General features: G+C 38.4%; 1 protein-coding gene across 1 annotated transcript in view; it reads right to left on the reverse strand.

The window, feature by feature from the left end:
• Positions 1 to 370: 370 nt before the first annotated feature.
• The window catches only part of camkk1a (calcium/calmodulin-dependent protein kinase kinase 1, alpha a), a 51,809-nt gene continuing 27,589 nt past the window's right edge, over positions 371 to 24,590 (reverse strand). Inside the window, exons 3-17 of the mRNA XM_072446685.1 lie at positions 18,464 to 18,511; positions 17,421 to 17,474; positions 14,049 to 14,100; positions 13,557 to 13,690; positions 11,512 to 11,548; positions 11,170 to 11,191; positions 10,236 to 10,324; positions 7,951 to 8,150; positions 6,902 to 6,955; positions 6,619 to 6,692; positions 5,063 to 5,150; positions 3,925 to 4,053; positions 2,115 to 2,218; positions 1,278 to 1,325; positions 371 to 1,037 (exon numbers count right to left, since the gene is read on the reverse strand). Coding sequence (XP_072302786.1) covers positions 965 to 1,037; positions 1,278 to 1,325; positions 2,115 to 2,218; positions 3,925 to 4,053; positions 5,063 to 5,150; positions 6,619 to 6,692; positions 6,902 to 6,955; positions 7,951 to 8,150; positions 10,236 to 10,324; positions 11,170 to 11,191; positions 11,512 to 11,548; positions 13,557 to 13,690; positions 14,049 to 14,100; positions 17,421 to 17,474; positions 18,464 to 18,511 — 1,206 coding nt within the window. The 3' untranslated portion in view covers positions 371 to 964. The remainder of the gene's footprint in view (positions 1,038 to 1,277; positions 1,326 to 2,114; positions 2,219 to 3,924; positions 4,054 to 5,062; positions 5,151 to 6,618; positions 6,693 to 6,901; positions 6,956 to 7,950; positions 8,151 to 10,235; positions 10,325 to 11,169; positions 11,192 to 11,511; positions 11,549 to 13,556; positions 13,691 to 14,048; positions 14,101 to 17,420; positions 17,475 to 18,463; positions 18,512 to 24,590) is intronic.

Here is a 24,590-nt window from a genome sequence, read left to right on the forward strand (position 1 = left end):
TCTCATTGGGGAACATAATAAAACATGTTTTAAATTAAATGATTTATTTATTTTAATGAATTCAAAGCAGTGGTTAGAGCAAGTGCTCTTGGTTTACATGATTTTATCCCGTTTTGTATTTGTGTGTTTTATTGGATGTTTTATTTGCATTTTGTCAGGATATCATGTGTTTGTTTGTTTTATTTTGTATTTGACAGGGTACCAATGAAAAGGAAAGATTCTCTAATTTCTCTAGTTTTTACCTGTATAAATAAGTGAGAAATAAATAAATATGAAAGCAATTTGCATGTTGATCCTATTGTACAATCAAATTAATTAAATAAAAACACATACTGAAGTAAGTGTGTACTTCAGTATATGTGTACTTAACATAATATATGTGTAGGGGTGATTGACATCGTAATCTTTCCCTGCTTTACCTCATTTGATTTCTTTAACTGATTAATAATGCAACAAAAGAGACAATGACAACATTGATCTTCTACAAGACATCTATGTACAATATGAAATAGTAAAGTAAAGCCCTGTAGTTCATTGAAGATTCTAAAGTGTTTGGAATTCTTAAATGTTCAAAAACATTTGTATAGGGAACATAATATAGTTTTGCATTTTCAGAACAAACAGGAAGCATGCAAACAGCCATCTTGATTCTGAAGACATAGAAGGCATGTTCGAGATAAGCAAGACCTGCGCAGATCGGATTGGTGTTGATCGACTTTGGAGTTTACGGTTTAACCCTATTGGTCTGCACAAGGCTGCTGGGCGTTCTTCCTACTCTCTTATTGGACACTTCATCCAGACGAGGCGCCTCACTGATGAAGAAGAGAGTTCACAAAGCCTGAGTGAAATGATAAATGCCAGCATGTTTAGTGTTTGTACAAACATGTCGATGAGTGCACAGTGGTACGAGCAATAAGTTTTAAAGGGGAAGCAGAGTCAGACCAAGCCACTCAATTCATAAGGCTCAAGATGAAGGCTCATCTTCATGAAGGTCCTCCAGCTCCCCTTCTCGAGGACTGTCTCCTGTGCTGGTTTTTCTGTAAATGAGAAGGAAAAGATTTCAGTCCATACTTTTACTGATGCAACTGGGTTCAACAGATAAGGGCTGAAACTATGCTTGGTTTGCAGAGACAGTGGTCGGTACGAGGCAAATGTCTTTCAGCAAAATCACAGCTTGGCATTTTTACAACAAAAAGCAAAAGCAAAATGAGAGCAAATGTGTGTCAATAGTGAAAAAGACCACACTGCCACATACTGGCACATGGCATGTAAGTTACCTTAAAGAAGGGTGCAGTTTTAAAGATGGCCGGAAAGGCCATGAATCCCTGCAGCAAGTGGGGAAAAAGATGCAGAGGTCACAGGTAATAGGGCAAAGGTCAAGTTTGTGGTTAGTTTAGAAGACCGTGTGCCAATTTTGTTTGGTTACAGACAATGTACTTCTAATCTCGTGCTTGATAATGGTTTCTTGACACAAATGATCAGTTTAAGTCTTTGTCCAGCAGGGGTCAGTGGTGTTTCATGCAACAACAGTAACACGGTCACGTTGTGTAACTCTTGAGCTCTGAAACTAATGGAAACCTTAGACTGAAGATGAAATTCACCTAAAAATGCCAAGCACATAGAGGAATTGATCCACCCATATCCAAAGATAAACGTACCATTGGAAACCAGTGCTACACTACAGGAGAATAGTAGTTACTAGTCAACAGTTTTTACATGCAAGTACAATATTTATTTATAAAATACATTTGGTTCAACCAGTTATTCAAGGTCACTCCGCTCTCTTAGTTAGCGTTTCCCCATGAGTATCCTTCTAAACCTTTTAAAGCTAAAAGCGACATAGAAAGAAACACACAAAGAAAAACGGAAAGCCCGGGCGCACACAATTAAAGAATGAATTATGGTGCTATGGCAACAAAAAGCAACAGCTGCTGCCTTGTGAACCCGTGCTAGTTAACCTGATACAGCAGAAAGGAGAGTGTGAAGCAATTGTTCCAGGCAGAATCAGAGGAGATCACCAATGATTGGTGGGCTGCGTGTGTGTTTGAAAATATAAAATGTGTATTTGTCTGGAGCTGGAGAGCCAGATGGGTTTCTGGACATTGTGCGCTTACATGAGGAGGCTGCCAGGTGCGGACATGGAGCGCTCCTCCCGCCTGCTTGGACACTCAAATGGATTACTGAAGGAGCGCTTCCTCAGCATCGCTTTCACCAAAATCTGAAACATGGGAACAAATATTTGGTGGATGGAAAATATTTATAAGCAGAAAGTAGAGCTGCTTTCAAATCACAATCATTTTGTGCTTTATGAGCATTTGTGAAGTTCTCTCTTTTGAGTTAATGCAGGTGCAAAACAATTACATCTCCAACTTCTAATTAGCCGCACATATACAGCCATCCTGCGAATCTCATTTCCTACCCAATTAACATGTTAACGCAAACTCTTGAACGTCTGTCTCAGTTAAAGCAAAACGCATTTATTTTATCCTTAATCACTTTAGAGATGACAGAAAATCTAAATTAGTTCAATAAGAGTTGCTCTATTTGGTGAGTAGATACTAATAAATATTTTAAAATATAATATAACAATTGTTGTTTTGGAGATATGCAAAGTTAGAATATCGAGTATATCTTCTATAAATGATGCAGTTAGAAATGGCCTCAATTATACAAAACATTTTAGATATGATTTATTATTTATTGTTTTGTCTTTATTCGGCTGGATTGAGTGTTTTCGTCGTGTCGTTGCGATGTGTCTTGGCTCTGAGTCCCCCGGCTCCGGCCCCGCCCCCCGGCTCCGGCCCCGCCCCCCGGCGCCGGCCCCGCCCCCCGGCCGGCGCCGTACCGCGTTTACACAAAGGAGGAACTCATGAAACTGCGGAGAACAGTCGTCTTACCCGGAGATCGTCACGTTATCCCGTCGCAATACTGACCTAACCTAATACTGATGTGCAATTCTGTCATATGTGCAATTGCTGTTGGAATTCATGTGCAATTACTGTGAAATTCATGTGCAATCTATGTGCTGTCGTGACACATATTCATGTGCAATTACTGTCGGGATCACATGCAATGGTATTTATGTATTTATTTGTCTATGGGAGTTTTTATTTATTTATAGGAGATCTTCTACTGAAAGTGTTTTTCAGACTTCCTATAAGTGATCTGTTCTTCTGTATCTACCTCTGTATCTACCTGCGTTGCACCAATGAAATTTCCCCATGTGGGACAATAAAGGAATATCTTATCTTATCTTATCTTATCTTATCTTATTTACTATTACTACTACCCCTTATTTATGTATTAACCTTTATTTAAAGATCCCATATCATGCTATTTTTCCCGTTTCGTGTATATTTAATAATAACGTTATAGTTATAAAATACAACCCATATCTTGGACCCTACTCACAAACCCGGAAATGCAGACAGCTTAGTTTGAGATTCACCCCCACCCATGTGAAGAGCGATCTGCCTCCCTCGCCCAACCGGTGACGTAGTCTCAGCGTGAGCGTGCGTTCCCCGCCCACCCCGTCTCCTAGTGGAGATGGTGGGGGTGTAAAAAGAGGCGGGGGGGAGAGGCGCGTGTTACAGGTACAGGGTGCTTCCTGGAGGATGGGCTGAAACAGGGAAGCGTCAGGCCCGGTCCGTCTGCTCATCCAAGGGGAAGGATAGAGACTGTTATCTGGCTAAAGACTGCAGGAATCAGTCAAAAAAAACACTTTGGGCACATATATGTGGTAATATGTGGTGTTAAAAGCTCTGAAAAGTTGATTTTGCATGATATGGGCCCTTTAAAAAGGAAAAAACCCATAGAGATTAAGGATGAGGGTTGCAGTTTATGTATGTTCCTCCTACTTGGCAACCTTCAGACTTGAATGTGTGACTGGTTCAGTGCTTTTGAAGGTCAGGCTGGTTTTCTTACCACTGCAGATAGGCTGGGCACAAACTTGACAGAGTTCTGTATGTCCTCCTCGGTCACCTCCACCACAGTGCAGTGCTCCTCCTCCAAAGGCAACGGGTCAATGCCACGACGGGTCACCCATTGGTCCACCTGAAACACGTGTAAGATAATGCTGCGCTCAGACTAAACATTATTTCAGCGTCAAAGGCATCTGGTTTAAATGGAAAAGCTCTAGACATAAACATTTGCATGAGGTTAATAGTTAATAGGCTGAAATGTGATGGCTGATCAACTAGCTGATAGCATCTCCAAAACTATACTCGAGTGGCATCAAAAATGAGGGAAATGTGTAAATTTTGCGTTTTGATGGAAACCTCAATACTCCTTCCCAGGATCCTTTTTCTTCATCTGGGTCAAATTTTGTCAAAATCTCAAATTCATAGGCCTTTAGCAAAATAATGAATAAAGGTATACCTGTCAAAAAAATATTGACAGGTATACCTTATTAGCAAAAATAATGTTGGCATAGATTTATTATTAATGGGTTCTTTTTGTTCCAGCCAGGCAGACATTTGTTTTGATTCATTGTGGTTTTACACAAAAGAGCCAGTACATAAGCCCTGGGGAGGCTTGAGACATGTAATACATGTGTCCAAGTGCATCTTTATCAAAGTTTCTTTCCCTACCGTATTGATTTAAAATGTCTACATTTGACATTTAGAGAGAACATTACAAACTATGTAAAGACATGCATGTGTGCATGTTCATTTAAAAAAAAGATGATTGCTTTTTTGCAGCTGTATGGCGCTGCTTAAAAAAATTAAAGGGCAAAATTGTGTGTTAAAGGGGAAATGTGTGTTTCCTAATTATCTGCTGTTCCATAAACACAGCATCTATAGGGTAAAAATGATTGCGTTGTTTCATGGAAACACCAGGAGAAGAGGGCATTGTCATCAGTCAGGGCTGTTGTGGGACCAGCATCTGAGTTCTGCCCGAGCTCTGCTGGGACATGCATGCCTCATCTTGCCCTGCAGCAGAGGGGACTACATGCTGACACTCGGAGGACCTTAAAAAGTGCCCTTGTAATCCAGGAAAGAAATGGTCCGACTGTGAATAATGTATTGCAATAAATAAACTAAAAACGATCTGCATCTCAAACCTTAATCTCCGGAAGAGAGATTCTGGTGTCAGGATTCTTGTCCAACATACGTAAGATCAGAGTCCGCAGCTCCTCACTGACTTCAGGACTGGAGGCAAAGACAACAAAACAGCATTGTCATGTCTTTTATGAGTTTGAGAGTGTAAGGACAGTTTACTATGACATCTTTGGACTAAAATGTGGCAGTGATATTTAGGTAATTAACAGTCTCGAAAAGCCCCATCTGGATCAGTCGATATGGCGTTTTACAGGCATAATCAGCTGATTCAGAATCTACACTGCGCCCATCTGCACTGATTTTGAACATCTGTATATGACAATTGAAATTACACACAGACTACACAATAGAACAGCAATCATTCATGAAACATCATTAAATCTAATAGCTCTGATTTAACTATTTACAACTCTTACCAGTGACTTTTAAATGTTCTCAGGAACAGTACAGTGATGATTCACAGTGTAATTAATTTCATTTTAATCAAGATTCAGTCATCTCTAACCGTCAATGATGTGATTGGCTGTTTTCGTAGAGGTCTACAGCCAATCCTGTGTCAAAAAATGTGTTGTTTAGAGCATTTTATCTTTTTTTAATGATAATTTATACAAGTCTACCTGTTTGTGTTCAGGAAATGAATATTGAAAGCCAGTTTTCAAAAAGACAACATTGCAATCAATCAATATCAGGAAAAAAAACCTGTTTTTGTAGTGTTGCTCATGCTGTGATATGGCACTTAATACTTTCTCCAAACTGAACTTCTAAAGCATAGCAACTTCTGGCATTATTCCTGCACTTCATACTGACTACTGTATTTTCAGAGAGACAGGACCTTGGCATTATACATTAAAGGGAACATATAAATGAACTTTAAATCATGTTGTAATGTGTTCCCACATCATTAGTTTACATGTTTCATGCATGTTTGAATAATCCTCTATGTATTGTTTAATCCTTAATACCCAGGAAAAAAAGTCTTCTTTATCAACACAACACAGTGTCCCAGTGTCATCAGGCGGCTCATTCTCCCTCTAGATCTACTTAAAGAACCCCATGTAACCCGCACTGCACTCTTAAGAAATCACCACTGAGCCTGGGTAGCCTGCACATAAAGGACACATACATGTTTTTCTCATTCTCTGTATCTGGACAGACCATGCCTCATGTTCAGAATAGGTCATGTTTATGAAGATAAACATCAAAATCTTGGATACAGCTCCTTTAATAACTAGCATTTGTGTTCTTGTATGTCTCATACATGTGCATCGGTTTCCCTCTATAATAGCCCGGAGAGACCTTGCTTTTCTTTAACGTGTTGGGTCAAGGTGAGATGAATGAAATAATAGAGGTTGCAAGTTACCAAGCAGCCGACACATCTTTTGATTAGATGCAGGTGACATTTCGTGCGCTGTAGCGAGTAATTTATTTTTCCCAAAGAACTGTGTGTTATTTAAAAATTCAAGCTAGGATGACTTGCTTGTGCAGTTGCTTATGGATAGCAGCACCACTATTGTCTGTTTTTATTAGAGGCAAAGAGGCAAGCAGAGAATGTACTCACGATTCTGGGAACTCCACAGGCTTGGTCCTTATCTTATTGTGCAAAACCAATATGTAGTCGTCAATAAATGGGCACTGCAGGTGGAGAGAGAAAGTACAACCTAAAAGCCGTGTCTCTAGAGGGAAAATGAGAACAACAACAGCAACAATCTATATAGAAGCATATGGATAACTAAACATACATAGAAACAAGGTTAAAGTATAAAATTAATTATCTTACTTAAAATAAGTTACTGTTAACATGTTTTTTATGCAACATGGTCTTTAATTATGTTGGTACTTGCCTTTCCGTAGACAAAACAGTACAGAGTGACTCCCATGGCCCATACGTCCAGCGCCTACACAAAATGGCAACATTGAATTCAACTTAAATCATTTCAGTTCTTATTCATAACAACATTAAATCGATGAATTCTCTGAGCTCTTACAATCAAATCAAAGTAAAGATGTGATGCGGACATGCACCACGGTCTTTGTTTTCTTTTTTGCTCTCCAGTCTGCTTACATAAAAGACTGCCCACTCTCAAGGAAATTCTATCCTAATTATACCTTGGCATCGAATGGAAAACAATGCAGTGTTGAAAGGTGCACAATGCCAACATATTCATGTGAACTGTATGTTACTATTGTCAACAGGATGTTTGCCAGAATAAAATCTCACTTGCTGAAAATGATTCTTACCAAACACAATTGAACAGCTCTAAGACCCCAGAGGCTTTTGCAATTACATATTCTCTCTTGCCCAAGTGTTTTTATGGGTACACAAGGTCCTTCCCCGACCAAATTCATCACCTCAGGCAGCTATTGATGGGAGGAAATTGACTTCGCCTGATTGCAGAAAGTGGGATGTTTAAAAGCCCAGGCTGTAGGCGGAAGAGTATCTTTCAACTGAATGTCACTCATTTGTGAATCAGCAAGAAGGGTAAATGGTCTTTGCACAGTGTATGAAGGTAGATATTGTTACTATATAAAGCTAGTAACTAAAGATAGGGTAATTGTAATCCCTTCAAATAAAGACAAAACTAAATAATACGGATGTCAACTTCAGGCACATTGTAACACAAACGAAATTAAGACATTTGGGAATTTAATGCTCATCCTACTCTTGTCCATATTTAAAGTGTAATCAATTCCTGCCCAGTCGGTGGTGAAGAGGATGAAAATGAATGTTTGCTCTCTAGACTAGTAAGCTAAAATCTCATTTTATCTTTCAATAATGTTCTCTTTTTCAGTTGAAGGCTTACACTTTCTCCTGCAGAAGCTTAAACCACAGGAGAACTGAATATCCACCAAGCTAATTGATATTCTTGTACAACAGTTTGTGCAAACTTACTTTTCCACTGAAGCTCTTACGTTGGTCTGACAGCATCTCTGGTGCCATGAAGGCCGGTGTTCCCGCGGTGCCAGACAGTAAGGCATCATTACCCTCAAACTGGTTACTCACACCGAAGTCTGCGATCTTTACATGGCCGTCATCTCCCAGCAACAAGTTAGAAGGCTTGATGTCCCGATGAACAATCTTCTGGTAGTGCACTAATTCAGAAAACACATTTTGAATAATATTAACAGTGCAGTAGTAATCCTGCAGTAATGTGAAAAATATCTTGTGAAATGTTAAGTGTGTGATGTATACTGCATGTAACTGGGTGAATAGGGGCGCTGGACCTGTGTAGGCCCAGTATAAGTTCATGTTGTGAGACGTAAGTGTGGGCTGATGTCCTTTTACTGATCGGTTCCAGTTGTATTGGCATGGTTATGGCCGACAGCTACGGTCACCTATTAAGAGTGACAACTTGTGGACAACTGTCTGTCATTCATTACCTCCAGCTAATAGTAATGATATATTTATATAAATATAAAAGTAATATTGTCTCTACTTAGCTTGTTTAGAAGACATGTTCCTGCAGCCACTGTATAACTCAGAACTGGGCCAATCTGACCCGCAATAGTTGTTCTATTACTGAGACTGAGGTATAGAATACATTTTCTCTTTTTTATGGTATGGCTTATATGTTAAATGTGTCCACACTTGCGTCCTTAATAAAGATTAAATTAAATTGATCATTGAAATAATAGATTACAGGAGCCAGTGATTGGGTTGGTCCGGTCCTTGCCACATTCCAGGATTCAAATATGGCCCTGGGGACAAAAATAATGACTCACCCCTGGTATAAATGAAGACGCACAGACACACACACCAGAGCACCATGATTGCTTTGAAAAATATCATTGCTTTGAACCTTGGCTTGACTGCTGCTGTGTGATGTATGAATGTTGGGAAATTTTCAAATCTTCCATTAATCAGAGTTTATTACTGAGGGCTCAAGAACAAACACTTCACTGATTGAAAAGTGTGACTTCTTTTGTTACAAGAGGAAACTCCTGATTTCTTTCCCCCCCCAAATACTTAACACTTTATCAAACTGGGATGATTACAAAAGAATAACAAAAATTCTGATTACTATTTACAAAATATTTCTTGCCCATTCATCCAAAATGTTCATGAAAGTTGTTTAGTCCAGAAGACAATCATCTGATTGTGGGAACCTGTTCTGGTATTTATTACTTATTGCAAACATCAATATGCGTGTCTCATCTAGTTTGTCCATTTTACTGAAACTAAACTGAAACAGTATTTTAACACTGAAGTTCAAGGGACTAAGCATTCTATTATTTTATTTGTTTCCATTATTCTGTATTTCTGTCAATATATGTATCATATTTAGGAGAGGATTTGGGTTAGGTTTATATTTATGTTTAGGAATTTGTTGGTTAAGAGTAGGATTAGGGACATTATTATTTTTCCAATTTTTCTTTTGCAAATGTTTATTTTAGACAATATTTTATTTCACATTCATGTTAAAGTTTGGGTCAGGATTAGGGTTAGGAACCATTCCATGAGTTAAGATCAGAGTTTTGGGACTTGATGCTGGTGCTGAAGGTTAAAGTTTTTAGCTCACAACCCAACATTTATAAACCTCTAATCAACTGTTAATTATATAGAAAGTAAGGAATTTCAGTCAGAAACAGCCAATTTAAGAGTCATGCAATGAAAAAAAAAATAATCCCAAAAATGAAATATCAAATAAAATATAACTTTTCTGTCAAATATAGGCTATTGAATCGATTATTTAATTGATTCTACATCATATGTATTAAGGATACACGTGCAGACAGATGCCTGAGGGCAAAAAAAAACAAAAATGTTTTTTTTTATTTTTTTAATATTACTTGGACAAGCTTGGCGGGCCGGATTGAAAGGCCCTGCGGGCCGGATCCGGCCCACCCCTGCTCTAAACATCACTGTCCAATGTGAAGGACCTAGTACTGGACATAGCCACAGTAAAAAAGAGGCACTTTTACACAGAAGTGGCTTTTTAAAGCAATAGCCCCAATGTTTCAGTGTATTTTTAGGGGTTTTAAATGTCTGGAGATGCGGCTCGAGGCTGCGTTGATCACTAATGATTTGGCTCATTGATCAGTGAAACAGATCCGCTCCACAAAATAAGCAAACAGCTGGAGCGAAAGCTGGGCACAGGTTGATGAGGTAGTTAGCACAGAGCAGAGGCTCTCAGCACATAAAAAGTTAATTAAAAGGTAGTTGATAGCAGTACTTACAGTACTCTATGCCAAGGATGACGTCTCTGAAATACTGGCGGGCCAGCTCTTCGGACAGAGGCTTGTCTTTGGGCACTTCCATCACTGGACTAACAGAGCACAAGTCCTTTTATTCAGCAGCTCTCACTCTTATGGCCCATAATGCATAATGTATTCATGTAAAATACTAACATCACTCTACAATTGCATTACATTAGAACATACATAGTTAAGCTTCTAAAAGCGTACAGCGTACGCCTTTAGAAGCGGCCATAATTGCAAATCTCCACCCACTCTGGCACCAAACCTGGATTTAAATGTTGGGGTAAAATTAATGTCTCTACTGAAACACAAAGTTTCCCCAATGCTAAGGCTTCCTTTAAGGCCAGTTATAATATAAATACTTCAGGGGAAATGTCTACCGTAAATATTGTAGTTTTTAACTGCTTTTGATGCATGCATTAATTGAGTGCTTGAACAAACTATAATTTTCCTTTTTTTCTAATCCACAAAAACACAATATGCCTTTCTAGTTAATACCTTATTCACACATTTTATTACCATATGTGATATAATAACATCCTCACACTCACACCTTCGTTCATAAGAAGACTCTTGGAATACTAAATGATGACATTTTTCTTTGGATGTAGGAGAAAAAACATTTTCACACAAGAACATTTACAGGGCAGACTGCCATCGGTAATAACTGTGAAAACCTAAGAACATTAAGAATCTCTTTGAAGCTCAGGCGTGGATCAAACACACTAGCTGTTAAAATGCTGAAAGAAGAGAGAGAGAGACAGAGAGGAGAGAGAAAGAGGAGAGAGAGGAGAAAGAGAGGGTGATGGGGAGACGAGGGCGGAGAACAGGGAGGAGTGATGGATGAAGGAGGTGAAGATAGAGAAGGAAAACGCTGGTTGAATTATTAAAGAAAAACGTGTTCTTGACTCACCCCTTCCGCATCAGCTCGAACACTGTCCAAAGACAAAACAATTATTAATTCAATCATTTGGCCAAAAGCAACACCCTCCGGCATCAGCACCACATTATCACCACTTCATCTTCACAGTCGTTTAATTAAGAAACACATTACGGAGATAAAGACTGACATTTCACACTAACTATGGTGTCCTGGTGGTGACCTGATGGAAACTTTGTGCATAATGTGTTTTGAGAGAGCCTGAGGAGAGAGGCCACACAGGACCTGAATAATGAATGCATCATTTGGATGGTTGTTTGGAGTGTGTCTTGGGCAGAATGTGGAGATATAGCATAGTAAATATGCATTGCTTACCCATATGAAGGTTGTCCTCAGCAGGATCATCCAGTACCTGAAACACACACAGACAATCTTAAGAGGTAAAAATAAACATACATTTTTATATTTGACAAAGTAAGGATTTTCCTTTTTTTTCTTCTATAGTTATTAATGAAATTGTAGTTCTAAATGCAGCTCGATGAACAAACATGAAGAGTGATATTTGAAGCAATCTAGTATCTGCAATGTTCCACAATGGTAAACAATCTCAAGTGGGATAGGACAAAAATATGATCCAGTTATTTTTACCTATAATTTATATTCAGCAGTATTGGGAGTTTTGTTTGTATACAAGAGAAATCAAATTATAATGGGTGCAATCCAGACAAAGCAGGAGAAAGTGACCATAACCATCTGATTTTACTTGAATGTTTTCTGGTTGACTCTCCACTTGTTTGTCTGAGATGTTATTGCTTTACCTGGAATATTCTACATATGACATTAAACATACATTCTAGAGTTATAAAATGGTGTTTTTTATTGCTCAAAATATCTTGAAAAACATGCATTATTACAGAGAGCGGGCCTGCCTCTCCACAGATCAAACACTAGAGGCAAAGCATGAAACAGGAGGTGGAACTTGCCTGAGAAAAGTTACTATATACGTTGTGCACCTTTAAATTAATGTGAGCATGTGGGAAACAAATCCAAATCCTAATTGTTTGGGTCACAACTGAAATCATGATTAATTTGAAACAATATATTCTGTCGGAATCATAATTAAAATATGATTAACTGTCCTCAACACATGATCTTTGACTTGTATACTGCCAATGCTCTGTATTTACGGTCATTATTCATACTCTTCATTAGGATGCAGTCATGGCCTTTGTACAGTGAGTCAAAACATCAAGTGCTTTCTTTTCTCTTCAGTACAGCACATTCTGATGAGAAGGCACCAATTCTGTCCATTAAATCCCTTCCACTCACTCTGCGCTTTAGCGTTTCCAAATAAGAGCCAGACTACAATTAGACGGACTGGACTGTGATCGCTCAGGATCCATTTGAAAGAAGATAATGAAAATGGAAGGACGTTTTCACTTCAAATGTAGATGAAGCAGAAAACATTGTGTTTGAATATTGTGCTATGATTGGCAATATTTTAATACTGTATTTTTGTAATTAATTGCAATATTTTAGAGTCGCTATACATTTCTTACTAAAACAACTCTTGATTACAATTGTTTGTTACATTGAGGGCTGGATCGAGGAGTAGGTTTCACACTCACACTAAAAATACACAATTTGGGTTTTAACCAGCACAATTTTGGTAGATGTAATGGTTTAGATATGAAATACATGGAATAAAATTAGATTAGGCTTAAATTAGCGATAGCTATGATATGTTAAATTGATTCTATGTGAGCAAATACCAATTTTGACAAAAAAGACACCGAGAGGACTTCAACTGGCCAAAGTGGCAAGTGGAACTGAATATTACAGGACAAAATAAACATCCACAACGATTTGGCACTCTTGCTAATATCAAGTTAATGTGTTACGTAAAAGGATAGGGAACAGGGATAATAACTATGTAAAAGGACTGTACTAATAGTTAAAATCTGTGTATTTGTTGGCCCAGACTAGGGCCAGACAGCATCACTAAGTGAAGCTTAACTCCCTGAGCAGGACGAGCGTGCCCCACCATCTGGTCCAAGATTGAAAACAGCTCTGATGCAATCGAAAGGGGAGCAACGGGCATCTCAAGTCACAGAGTTAAAATGGGTCCTCATCCAAAAGATTTTCCATCTAGAAATCTCAGCAGGAGAAAAGCAGCTTTGCACTGATGAGCCGTTGTTTCTCATGGATCATAGTGACAGTGGCAGAGTTAGGGCTTTACCATTCGCTCTTTGACAAAGTGGCATGGGTGTAAAGTGCAGCAGTCAGTTAAACGCTGGCATGTGATATTAAAATCAGTGGATGCTAAAATGCCAGTGCAACAAAAGCCAGCTTCTAGAGAACATATTAGTCTCATCTCCGAGTTAAAAGTCGGAGAGATTAGATTGTATCTTTGGTCTTACCTCCACCAGTTTGACAATGTTGACATGGTCCAGCTTTTTTAGAATGGCAATCTCTTGGTAAACCCGTTCCAGGGGTCCTAAGATCTTGGGCTGTTCTCCCTGTGCTGCCTTGGGTCCACGCGGAGGCGGTCGACCTGTAGAGGATCAAAACATGATTATGTGTATGTTAAGTACTACTACACAAGATTGGTGTAATCCCTCATTCATCCAGGAGTGTTCCATTGTAGAAAAATATTCCGTTGTAGTCATCTGGACTCTGTTATGACTACAATTGAATCTTTTTCTACAACTATACAAAATCAGATCCCACTAAATCCCTTTAAGCCTCCTTTAATATAAGCTAAAAGTAGTATTGGAAGCCTGACTTAAGCAAGAAAAAAATGATTTCATTTTAAAGCAATAGAGCATTTGAGATGATACAGAGATGACAGAGATGATTTTTCTACATGCTTTTTTAAGAGTCAAAGTAAATGACACCGAAATTAGACTTACGAGGAAATCCACACTGTTTCATGAGTCTCTTCTTGGACACCAGCTTCATTGCCTATAAGAGCACATCAAACTGTTAATTTGTATAGAACTTACTTTTGCAACCTGATCAGCTCTTATATGAATGAATGTTCAACCTCTTCCAGTCCGTTTGCAGAGGAGGCAAAGCTAATTTTAAGAACTCAAGCCAATAATTAACATTTTAAAAGAAGATGAAGTGACATCATTTTGGTGTATTTGTTTTTTCATTCAATAAAATGTCTAATAAGCACGGCAATAAACCAGCAAAAACTCCAAGATATCTGATCATGAGTGATAATAAGTGTATACTGTATTTACAGTTTCATAGACCAGTGATGAGCAGTGACTTTTATGGATGGGCAAGCAGACTTGGGGTCTTCATCAATGTTTAGTAGATAACATTTGCACGCAAAGATGAAAAGGAAAAAGCGCAAACATCTAAAACAAGTCCACTCAGGTTGTAAAAGAACATTAGAGAGGGGAACCAGCCAAGCTTTAGCAAGAAGTGAGGGCAAAACAGGCATTAGAATTTTTTACAGAACATGTCGGTGTAATCCCTCATTCGTCCAGGCGTGTTCCATAGTAGAAAAAGCTTCAGTTGTAGTCATCTGGACTCAGTTTGAAAAAATATATATATTTTTATAAATATATATATATATATTTTTTTTTTCAAACTGAGTCCAGATGACTACAACTGAAGCTTTTTCTACTATTTTTACAGAACAATTTAAATATTGTTTTATTGGTCAATCACTGCTTGGCTTGATTGCCCTGACCGTACCACTGCTAGAAACACCACATTTAAATAGATGACAGTTAGTCAATTATGTGCTTGGATTAATTCCTGCAACACTTTCCTCGGTTGACATGTGTGAGGTGCAGCTCAGTTCTTCTTTTTAAAACTGCAGTCACCATGGCTATTGCGTAGCACAGACTAGATTTGGCAAGGGCCCTTCCTCCTAGGCACAGTTTCCATGGTGTACTGTGTGCGCTTGTAGGAGGAAAGATGTGGGGAAAGAAGGCCAATGAAGAGAATAGTGACAACTCTCCAAGAACACAAACTGGCGTAAGTTGTGAAGGGCCTCATTTAGGAACATGGATGCTCTGCGGGGCCACAAGCTTGTGGTCAATACAGTGAACCATTCAGAACACCTTTATTTAGGTTTGTTACTTACCATAACATTTGAGCTGTAGGTTACAAAACATTTTCTTATTGAGCTTATTTTGAGGAATATTGGGGAATATTTAAAACTGCAGTAAAAATAAAGGAAATTTGGGCAATTTACAAGGACGCAGCAGGGCCAACAAAAATGGGTCACATTTGGTCACAGCCAGGCCATAGTTTGGACAGCCCTGGTCATATCATTATACATTGGGCATCTGCTCTGCAGCCTTGGCTAAATAAATTATGCAGATACGTTTTCCTTTCCTGATGAAATTTCTCATGTATATTCCAACAATTCATATTATGCAGCTTAATATTTGTTTAGTAAAACCAACAGCAAATATTTGCAATAAGCCATTTATATATTTACTATTGAAGCAGCACATTCTAATATAGATAGATTTCTTGACTGTTTATTGAGTTGTCAATTGAGTATATATATATTGTATTGAGTAACATGGTTTGAGCTTTTCTCAGGAGACTAAGTACTAGACCTTCATGATTGACTTCTTCTGTGTTCCTGATCTGATCTATAAACTCTGCGGACCACAATGACTTTTTTTTTTTAATGTCTTTGCAATGCACAATTCGGATAATTATGAAAACAGTTATGTATGGAAAATTGAGACAAAAAATATATGTATTGTTGTCCATCTCTGCCTGTCCTATAACTAACATACCACCAACTGTGTATCCTGCTGCAAAACTGTGGTTGAAATGAGCAAACAACAAGGAGAAAACACTTCATTTTGGCCTCACAGTTCCTTAATAGCTAGAGAGTAATATGAATACATTTGAATTTGAAGTAGTCTAGTTTTCACAGACCTAGTTAAACAAAACGCTCCAACTAACCTCCTTCATGCAGCCACTTGCACTGCCAAAAGTTGTAAAGGCGTGGAGGATAAGACTGCACATAAAGAACTGTGCCCCGGCCGCAGACACAATGACTGGGCAATAATTAGGTGTCGTGTTCCACATACTGAGATAACAGTTACAGTGTTTGTGTCATCTCCAGAGAGAGCTGTTCTCATTAAGCAAATGGAAACAAAATCACTGCCCTCACTTCTGAGTGCCCATATGAGACAGGCATTAGCTGTTTAAACTCACTGTTCCACCAATTTGACAAAAGTTCAGACACATAGCACTAATGAACGCCACATCAGGGAGGCTTCATATGCAGCAGACGTGGTGGGCACTTTCTGTCAAGGTTGTTACATGTAAATAGGTTGCAATGAGTGATGGCCTCCCACGACCTTGTCTGCTGTAATTTCACTGCAAAAATGCATGTATTATGGGCTCAGACAATGTGTGTGGCAGATTTACCTGCAGGCCTACATAGCTTGAATTTAGTTTAAAAAGTTAATATATTTATGTCTTAATTACATGTTTTGTTTTTTTCTGAGCATCTACCAGTGGAACAAAATATGAATATTAAAATATTTTGAAATATAAGAATGTTTTTTTCCAGTAAATGTAAATGTAGGATATACCTTGGACAATTGCTTTAGAGCTGTTTAATTCACATTTGGCCTTCCTTTGGGTTAGTTTTTGTTAGAACTAGTAAAGCAGTTTAGATCGGGTTATTCCAGGGTTAGACTTGGAATAGTGCTAAATAAGACCTGGTTTACATCTGGTGCTATTCAGAAGGTATATTTTTTACCACTGCTTTAGCGACACTGACAGTCATTTACAGACTATAGACAAGCACTAATCTGTGAAACTAATTGTATTTATGTAGAGTTATAAATAGTTCTTGTACTGGTAACTGGTTGTTACACATCACACAATCATACATCTGCTGTTTACTTTAAACACCTCTTGCTGTAACAAAGCACCTTGCAGGGAGATGCCTGAAATGACCTCATTCTGATATTGGCTTTATCCAGATTGTCAGAGCTGCCCAGAGCTGCCTGTTGATGCGTGTCGCTTTGATGATTGATAATAGGGTCCTGTAGGCTCTCGGAGTGCCACTACAGGCCACTTTCATTTACCAAGTTTCTATTAATGCAATTGAAGAGGATGACTATGCACAGCAAGCCTTCAAGGGTGGAAGGGAAGCAGAAATCAATAGCTCTAGTGAGACTCTCTCTGCTTTGGTTTAGACAATGGAGGGCTTTGTTGAAGAGACGAGTTGGCTTTGTTACAAGTGCATAATGGTAAAACAAAACACAACATGCGATGGGCCTTACATAATGTTTGTCATCATCTTCATTGTAGGCGAGTTTGACCACACCATAGGAACCCTGCAACAAAGAATACATTTAGAAAATACATGATCGATTCAAAATGTTCAACAGATAAGGTTGAACTTTATTTACAGATCTTGGATGGCATTATGACCCCCAGCTTATTTAAAATGTTTTGTTTTTTAAAGGCTGGGTACCATTTAAAGATACTACAGTTATAAATGAGTGCAGATAAACCCTTCAAGTTGAACTTTAGATTGCATTTAGTTCAATATTATGTGGGTTTGAGTGTTTAAATTGGACACAAGCATCACTCTGCTGAACAGACGGCAGCACCACGTTGGCTGCAGGTTTAGAGGGCTGAAGCTCTTTCATTCAAAAACAACATTTTGATTTTCTGGCACAGAAAGGCTCCTCCCACACACTCTGCCCAAGGCTGCATGTTTTCTCCCATTTAGACCGCTGACACACAAAACTGACCTGAATATTGATCAGCTTGCATGTTTGATGAACATTGCTGTAGTAACATCATGTACACAATAAAGTAATTAATTTGAAGATGGAGGCCTTTTAAAAACTATTGTACCAATTTGTTTACTTGATAAACAAATTATCAAGGCTGCTCAAGTTGTCATTATTCTGTCATAAAATGAAATGTCTGAAATGACACAGGGTCAGTGAAAAGCTCATCTGTTTACACATGTTGAACACTTGCTCATATTGTCTCACGTGTCATGGTTATTTATGATGAGGTCAGAAAACTCTGTATGCACTTGCTTTTACTGTGAGAAATTGCTTTGTGCTCCAGAACTAAACACAATTTGGCATATCTTTTCAACTGTGAAAACTGGGCTGACAAACTGCTGCTTCTTTTGTGAGTACAACAAGAGACATGGAAATAAACATGTCCTCTCTCAAATCTTTTGCCATGTTAATTAGCTAGCGTTTCAGATCTAAAATGCATTAATGCAAATCTGCTTATCAGTTAACTTGTTGAAAAAAGCACCTAATGTTTACACCATATTATTTATAATAGCACTGCTTACCTTTCCAATCTCACTCTTGAGCGTGTACTGGTTGAGTTGGATGCAGTCCTGTAACAACAAGCACACATTATTGATCAGTGCTTCAGTCGCTTAAGTGAAACGTTCCCTGTGACGTGCTTACATTTTCAAAGTCATTTATGTTTGAGACAAGTGTAGGCAACAGTTGGCTGGTAGTTTCTGTTTACCGTCTCGAAAGCCATTAGTGAGCTACTGCTTAAAAGGCTGATTAGCAGTTCCATAGCAACGGGCGATGGCTGCTGGCGAGTGAGTCAGACAGGGCAAGCAGAGGAGAGGAAGCAGACCAGGACGAACAGACAGGGAGGGACAAGGGGGGTGGGCAAAGTCAGACAGAACTAAATGAAAGTCAGTAAATATGGACTGAAGAACACACACCCCATGATGCTGCCATTGCCGAAAGGTACAGGTGGACAAGATGACAAAATCATAGTTTTATTGTAAGTAATTTTCTGGAGCCGGGATCACGATTTAGATTTTTATCACGATTCAGGAAATTAGTATTACACATCATTAAGGCATAACTAAAGCTATCTGCTGGTTTGGAATACTCTCAAGTCACTGTGATTGGTTATATCCACCTATCACTCATGCAGGGGAGTTGACCAATAAGAAAAGTGGGTGGGGAAGTGTGTCGGACCATAAGAGCTGCATTAAACTAATAGCACTGAATACAAAACGATATTATCAAAGCAGCATATCATCACATAAGCACACGACACCCGAATGGTATGTAAATATAACTTTTTACAACATGTGTGCATTGTAGTTTGCTACTTTTGGTCAAGTATGTTTATTTCAAGTGTGCCTCGTTTTGTGTGTTTTTTTAATTTGTATTTATATTTTTTTCTACAGTTACTAGTTTGTTTGTCATTTGTATGCAAAGAGGAAATTAGAATTTTTAAAAAAATACTTTGACATATTCGACATGTCCTATTCATTTGGACACAATGAGTAAACTGGCTGATGACATACATTATTCATACCATTCATTTTTAGCACCATAACAGCTCCAGTGAATCAATGGAAAGCACAAAGTTATTTGTATTACCACACAGAATACAGTACTCCATAAAGTCTCTATGAGGCTGCTTTTATTCACAGTGGCAATGGAAGTTGAAGTACAGATATTTTGTTTTGAAAATCCGACGTGTGGCTTATATAGTGCACAACACAAGAGGCTTGGATGGAATGCGCTGACTCTTAGTGAGGCAGAGAGCACTGTAGTATAATGACTAAAAAGATGAGGGATCGGAGATGTTTTAGCTCTTGGTATGTGGAGTGACTTTAAAAAGGGGGTTGGTGAGAGAAAAAAAAATGAAAAAGCAGGGCAGTAGAGGATAAAGAGTAAAGAGGAAAATGTAAAAGAACAGTGGGAGGGTTTGGAGAGGACTTTTCATCCAGTTCACAGTTTGGCGGCACAAGTACACTGCGGATAATATTACTGACAGTCAGAGACAAACACCGCTATGATCTACCTCACATGTAGAGTGGACTGAAACGACCCTGAGACAAATGAATAGATACACAGGAATATAGGATTAAGTCTATGCCGTATGTTTTCCTCAGGCTAAGCAGCTGTGTCCTTGGTTTTGTGTTTTTCATATTATAAACAGTCTACCTACCCACATAAATGTTTCAATATTTGAGTCTGCAATGGTAGACTAGGAATAGAAGATGTTGGTCACAATATAGGTATAACTAAAACTATTTTAATTCCTTGTAAACAGCTTACAGTACTGAAAGGAATACCAGATAAGTAAAGGTTTGAGAAGGACTTCTTTACCTATAATTACACACACAAGAGCCCGTAATGGTTATCACTGCAGAAAACGACTTGATTTGAATCAAATAAAGAACATCGGTAATGTTTTATAGTCAGGTTCCTTAGTAAGCCGTTAATAAGAACTATTTATTTTTTTGTTTATGCACTTGCAAGCATTTATCACTTGGTTACTGAAAATAGTTTAGTAAGCATTGTATTACAATACATTTTGTACATGATATATTAACACATGTTTTGTTGATGGATTATTAATACAGTATAAGACACCGGAGTATAAGACAAATAATGCATAATAGAAAAGAAAGAACGTATATAAGTCGCACTGCAGTATAAGAGGCATTTTTGAGGGAAATGTATCCCATAAAATCCAAGACCAAGAACAGACATTTCATCTTGAAATGCAATTTAAAATAATAACAGATTAAAGAACATGATGAATAGGTTTACATATGCTCAAGTAACACCTTCAGCTACATGACGCACAGACAGAACTGTGGTAAGTGTCTGGTATGTTAATGTGACATATTCAGTTATTCAGATAACTATAGCATAAAGAACATGCTAACATGTTTACCAAAGCATCAGTTTTACCCCAAATCACTAAATCCATTGAATTATTCTTCCTATTAGTGCTTGTTAGGTGTGTAACATTCAGATTCATTTGTTGGAAACACTTGTTGACCACAGTCTGCTTTGTCCGTGCACGCGCTCGCTGCAGTTCCCCGTAATGCGGCGCTCAGTGCCTCTCGCTCAGTGCTCTGCTTTCCTCTCACAAACCAAGAGGAGGAAGTTTGAGGCGTGGAGAATAGTTTCTGAGCTGTGTCGAGCATGTTGCACGCATAAGCATGAGATAGAGGTTTGATGCTCGCATATGAGCGGTGTGGAGATGCCACGCAGATACAGGGTGCGCTCAGCGAGCTGTCAGGACTGTCAGGCCTGCTGTGCCATTCTAATGTTGTTTTTCAGCGTGAATCTGTCAATTTCACATCGAGACGGCTCAAGACACTTGTATGATGCGTATTATGACATTTAAGAATCACTTATTTTAACATATTACAAGCTTATCATAATGATTTATAAAGGATTTTACAATATATTTTCAGAAAATGTGTCAACCTAGAAAGGAGCAGGAATTAAAAGCACTTTATTGCATGTGAATATTCTTTGGCGCCCACACCCAAAGAAGACGTCTGCAATGACGAGCAGGGGAGGAATAGGGGTCTTTCCCGGAGGCTGGACACACACAGGTGGAGGTAAAGAGGCCAGGGAAGCAGATAAAATGACAATTCATGGAAGGAGGAAGAAGAGGTGACGGGGGTGACGGGGGTAAAGGTTGGGGCGTGGCACAAGCAGAGCAGCAGATAAACAGCTTGAGGAGAAAGTTTAAAGGCTGAATGTTCATTGGATGTGATTCAATGTTCATCAAGCTGCAGATGAGGCATGCATGTTCAACTATTCAACACTAAAAAGCTAAATCAATGTCCCATGTTAGATATTTGGCTAAAATTAGCAATGGTTTTAAGGATGAACAACTCTCAAATGTGCACATTTTTGAACACAAATGAGGACCATTTCCTTCACTAATGGGCTGTGGAAACCAGACCACCATTCATCCTGCCTCAAGGTTACAGCCAGACTCACACTGCAGCTAATGTAGTTTTGTGTACACAGTCTGAGCAGACCACGTACAAAGGTCACACCATGTTCCTTAAGAACTGAAAAGAGTGTATTGCTATATAGACGAACTACTAATAATCTTTTTTTTAAAGTCCTGTATTGCATTCATATTTATGTGATTTTTTTCAGGTGTTATGTGTATATATGTTGTTCTTCCACCACACGTATTACATTACAGTGTAGTTTGTATGCGACTCATTCTGAGCTTTCAGTTTTGAGAAGACAAATTCAATTCAGCTATCAATATTAAATCTATTTTTATTTGTGAAAATCGAAACAAAACAAATAAACAGGAAGATGAGCATTAATGGTGAAAATAGGTTTTCCAATAAGGGGCTTATTTGAGGGTTGTCATTTCTTTTGAGCAGCAAGAGCGAAATGGTTTACAGTCAGAGATTGTGCCTCTTCAGGCTTATAGTGCAGCCTTGTTTAAGGCCCTTTGATCCAATAGCCATCTTATCTTCATTGTGTTTCTGTCTTTATCATTGTCTAGGAACATAACAGGCAATATTCAGGTGAAGATGGTCGGTAAAATTAATTAGGCTTGGGTAACTGAAACAACAGTGTCTGCTGTTGTTTACCTGGCCTGACAGGTTTAAAGTTGGTTTACCTGATTTTCACTCTGATAAACCAGAATTAGGTTTTTAAATCTGTGCAACTCATCCCTAGCTCTCACAAACCTTTTAGCACATTGTTAATATTAACATATGTAAAGCTTCTGGCGCATGCACACTTTTAGAACAACTTTTTCAGTGAAAGTGAAACTGGGGTGGACCACCCAAGTGCAGCTAATAAGAGCACTGGTTTCGGCTCTTACTTCCTGGTTGGTGAGAACTTAAATATTATTACTAGATTATATATATTATTAGATGCAGACAGCTTGCAACAGTCACATTTTTATCACAAAGTGCTGAATTAACAAAATACAATTTTATGGAAAACCCAATTTACAAAAAGAAAAATAGAAGTGACACAGGAAATATTTAACACAAATTAGACTTTGTATTTGTTTAGGGAAACAGAATTCCATGTACAACTCCATTGCTCATTACATGTAATACATATGGCAACAATAAAAAACAGTGCTATAACAAATAACTAACCCATAAGACAAAGAAAATATTTTGTTGAAAGTATAATTCTAGTGTGATTTTCACCTGGGATAATATTCTCAGATTAAATACAAATCTATCTACACTGTCCATTCAAATGTGCCTATTAAAAAATAGCACTGAAGTTTGAGAATTCACTCAGGAATTGCAAACCCCCTTCATATTCATCACTAATCCTTAATTCCTTACACTTTGCCAATAGTTGCCACCAGTCTAGTGATCTTTGCAGAAGCAGAGGAAAATGCTGCTGTGGTTGTGCTGTGTCAAAATGTGTGAGCCAGAGTGAATGGGGAAATACAAGCAACTCCAGTCCTTTTATGGTTCAGTGGCAGAACTGCAGCACCAAGTTTAAATGAGGAAGGACACAATGACAGGTCTGTGAGTGTGGCAGCAGACTGTAAAACTCAGGGCTTCCACACGCCGCCCGGCTCATGTCATGCATCTGTAATGCGCTTTCTGAAGAGGAAAAGTCAAAAGGAAAAAGGAGAGTTGGGAGTCACTCAAAGTTGCATAATAGACTTTAGGGTTTTAAGGAGCGGTGCAAAAAGACAGCTGAAGTTGTACAAGCTTCAAATACAAGAAAAAGGATAACACAGCGAGCAATTGTATACATTTAAACAAAAGCACTGTTTCTCAACATGTGTATAACCAAAGGTACACAATCCTGGCCTGCAATGTTTCTTTAGAATTAATTGTAATAACCTCTTTGCATTCCTTCCGTGAACTCATCTAGATATGCTTTTAGTTGTATTTTAGTCCTTGTTTAGACCTGGTGCAGTCCTTTCTAAGAAGATATTTTCTTATTAAGTGATATCCAATGTACGGAGGTAAAGAGTATGTCTTTTTTGTCTATTATATTAGACTCATCATTATTTGAATGGACACAATTAGCAAATCGCAAAGGCTGCAATTTTTAAAGTGCCATAAGTTCGTCCACAAACAACTAAATATCCTGTCTTATTCTCCGTAAAAAATGCTAGAGCTATTTAAAATATTTTCAACTCGTGAACATGATACTATTAATAAAACATACAACACAGCAAACCTGAAGGAAATTTCCCAAATTGTGCAGCCCTATTTGAATTACAGTAAAATATTGTACATTTCTCTTTTTTTTTGCAGAAACGGGGGAGGAGAAAGTTCTGCTACGTAAGAATGTCAAGTTGATGGTAAACCGCGTTTCCATGTTTGGGGACAAAAGCTGTGCCTGTAGCTACACAGCTAATGTGCCTCTGAGGCGTGTGAAGCAGCTGAAGTGTGGAGTGTGTCGCCAGCGTTTCACAGTTTACACTACACAAAGCAGCCACACGTGATTGCCATGGTAAATAATGAGCCGTTTCCCTCTGACACTACATGCTCTGCTCCTCCAGCACAGCCCATTCTTTGTCTCTTTTTCTGTTTGAATAAGGCGTCAACAGGGACTCTTATTTCATATGTAAGGCACTGACAGAAACAATTATGCTAGAATGATAATACATCACATACATCAGGGCATTACTAGAATTCCTGTCATTCTTTCCACTGGTCTTTAGCTTGT

This window comes from Eucyclogobius newberryi, unplaced genomic scaffold (assembly GCF_026437365.1).
Source record: "Eucyclogobius newberryi isolate DKJ021-1_F unplaced genomic scaffold, fEucNew1.0.hap1 SCAF_15, whole genome shotgun sequence".
In the NCBI taxonomy this organism is placed as follows: domain Eukaryota; kingdom Metazoa; phylum Chordata; class Actinopteri; order Gobiiformes; family Gobiidae; genus Eucyclogobius; species Eucyclogobius newberryi.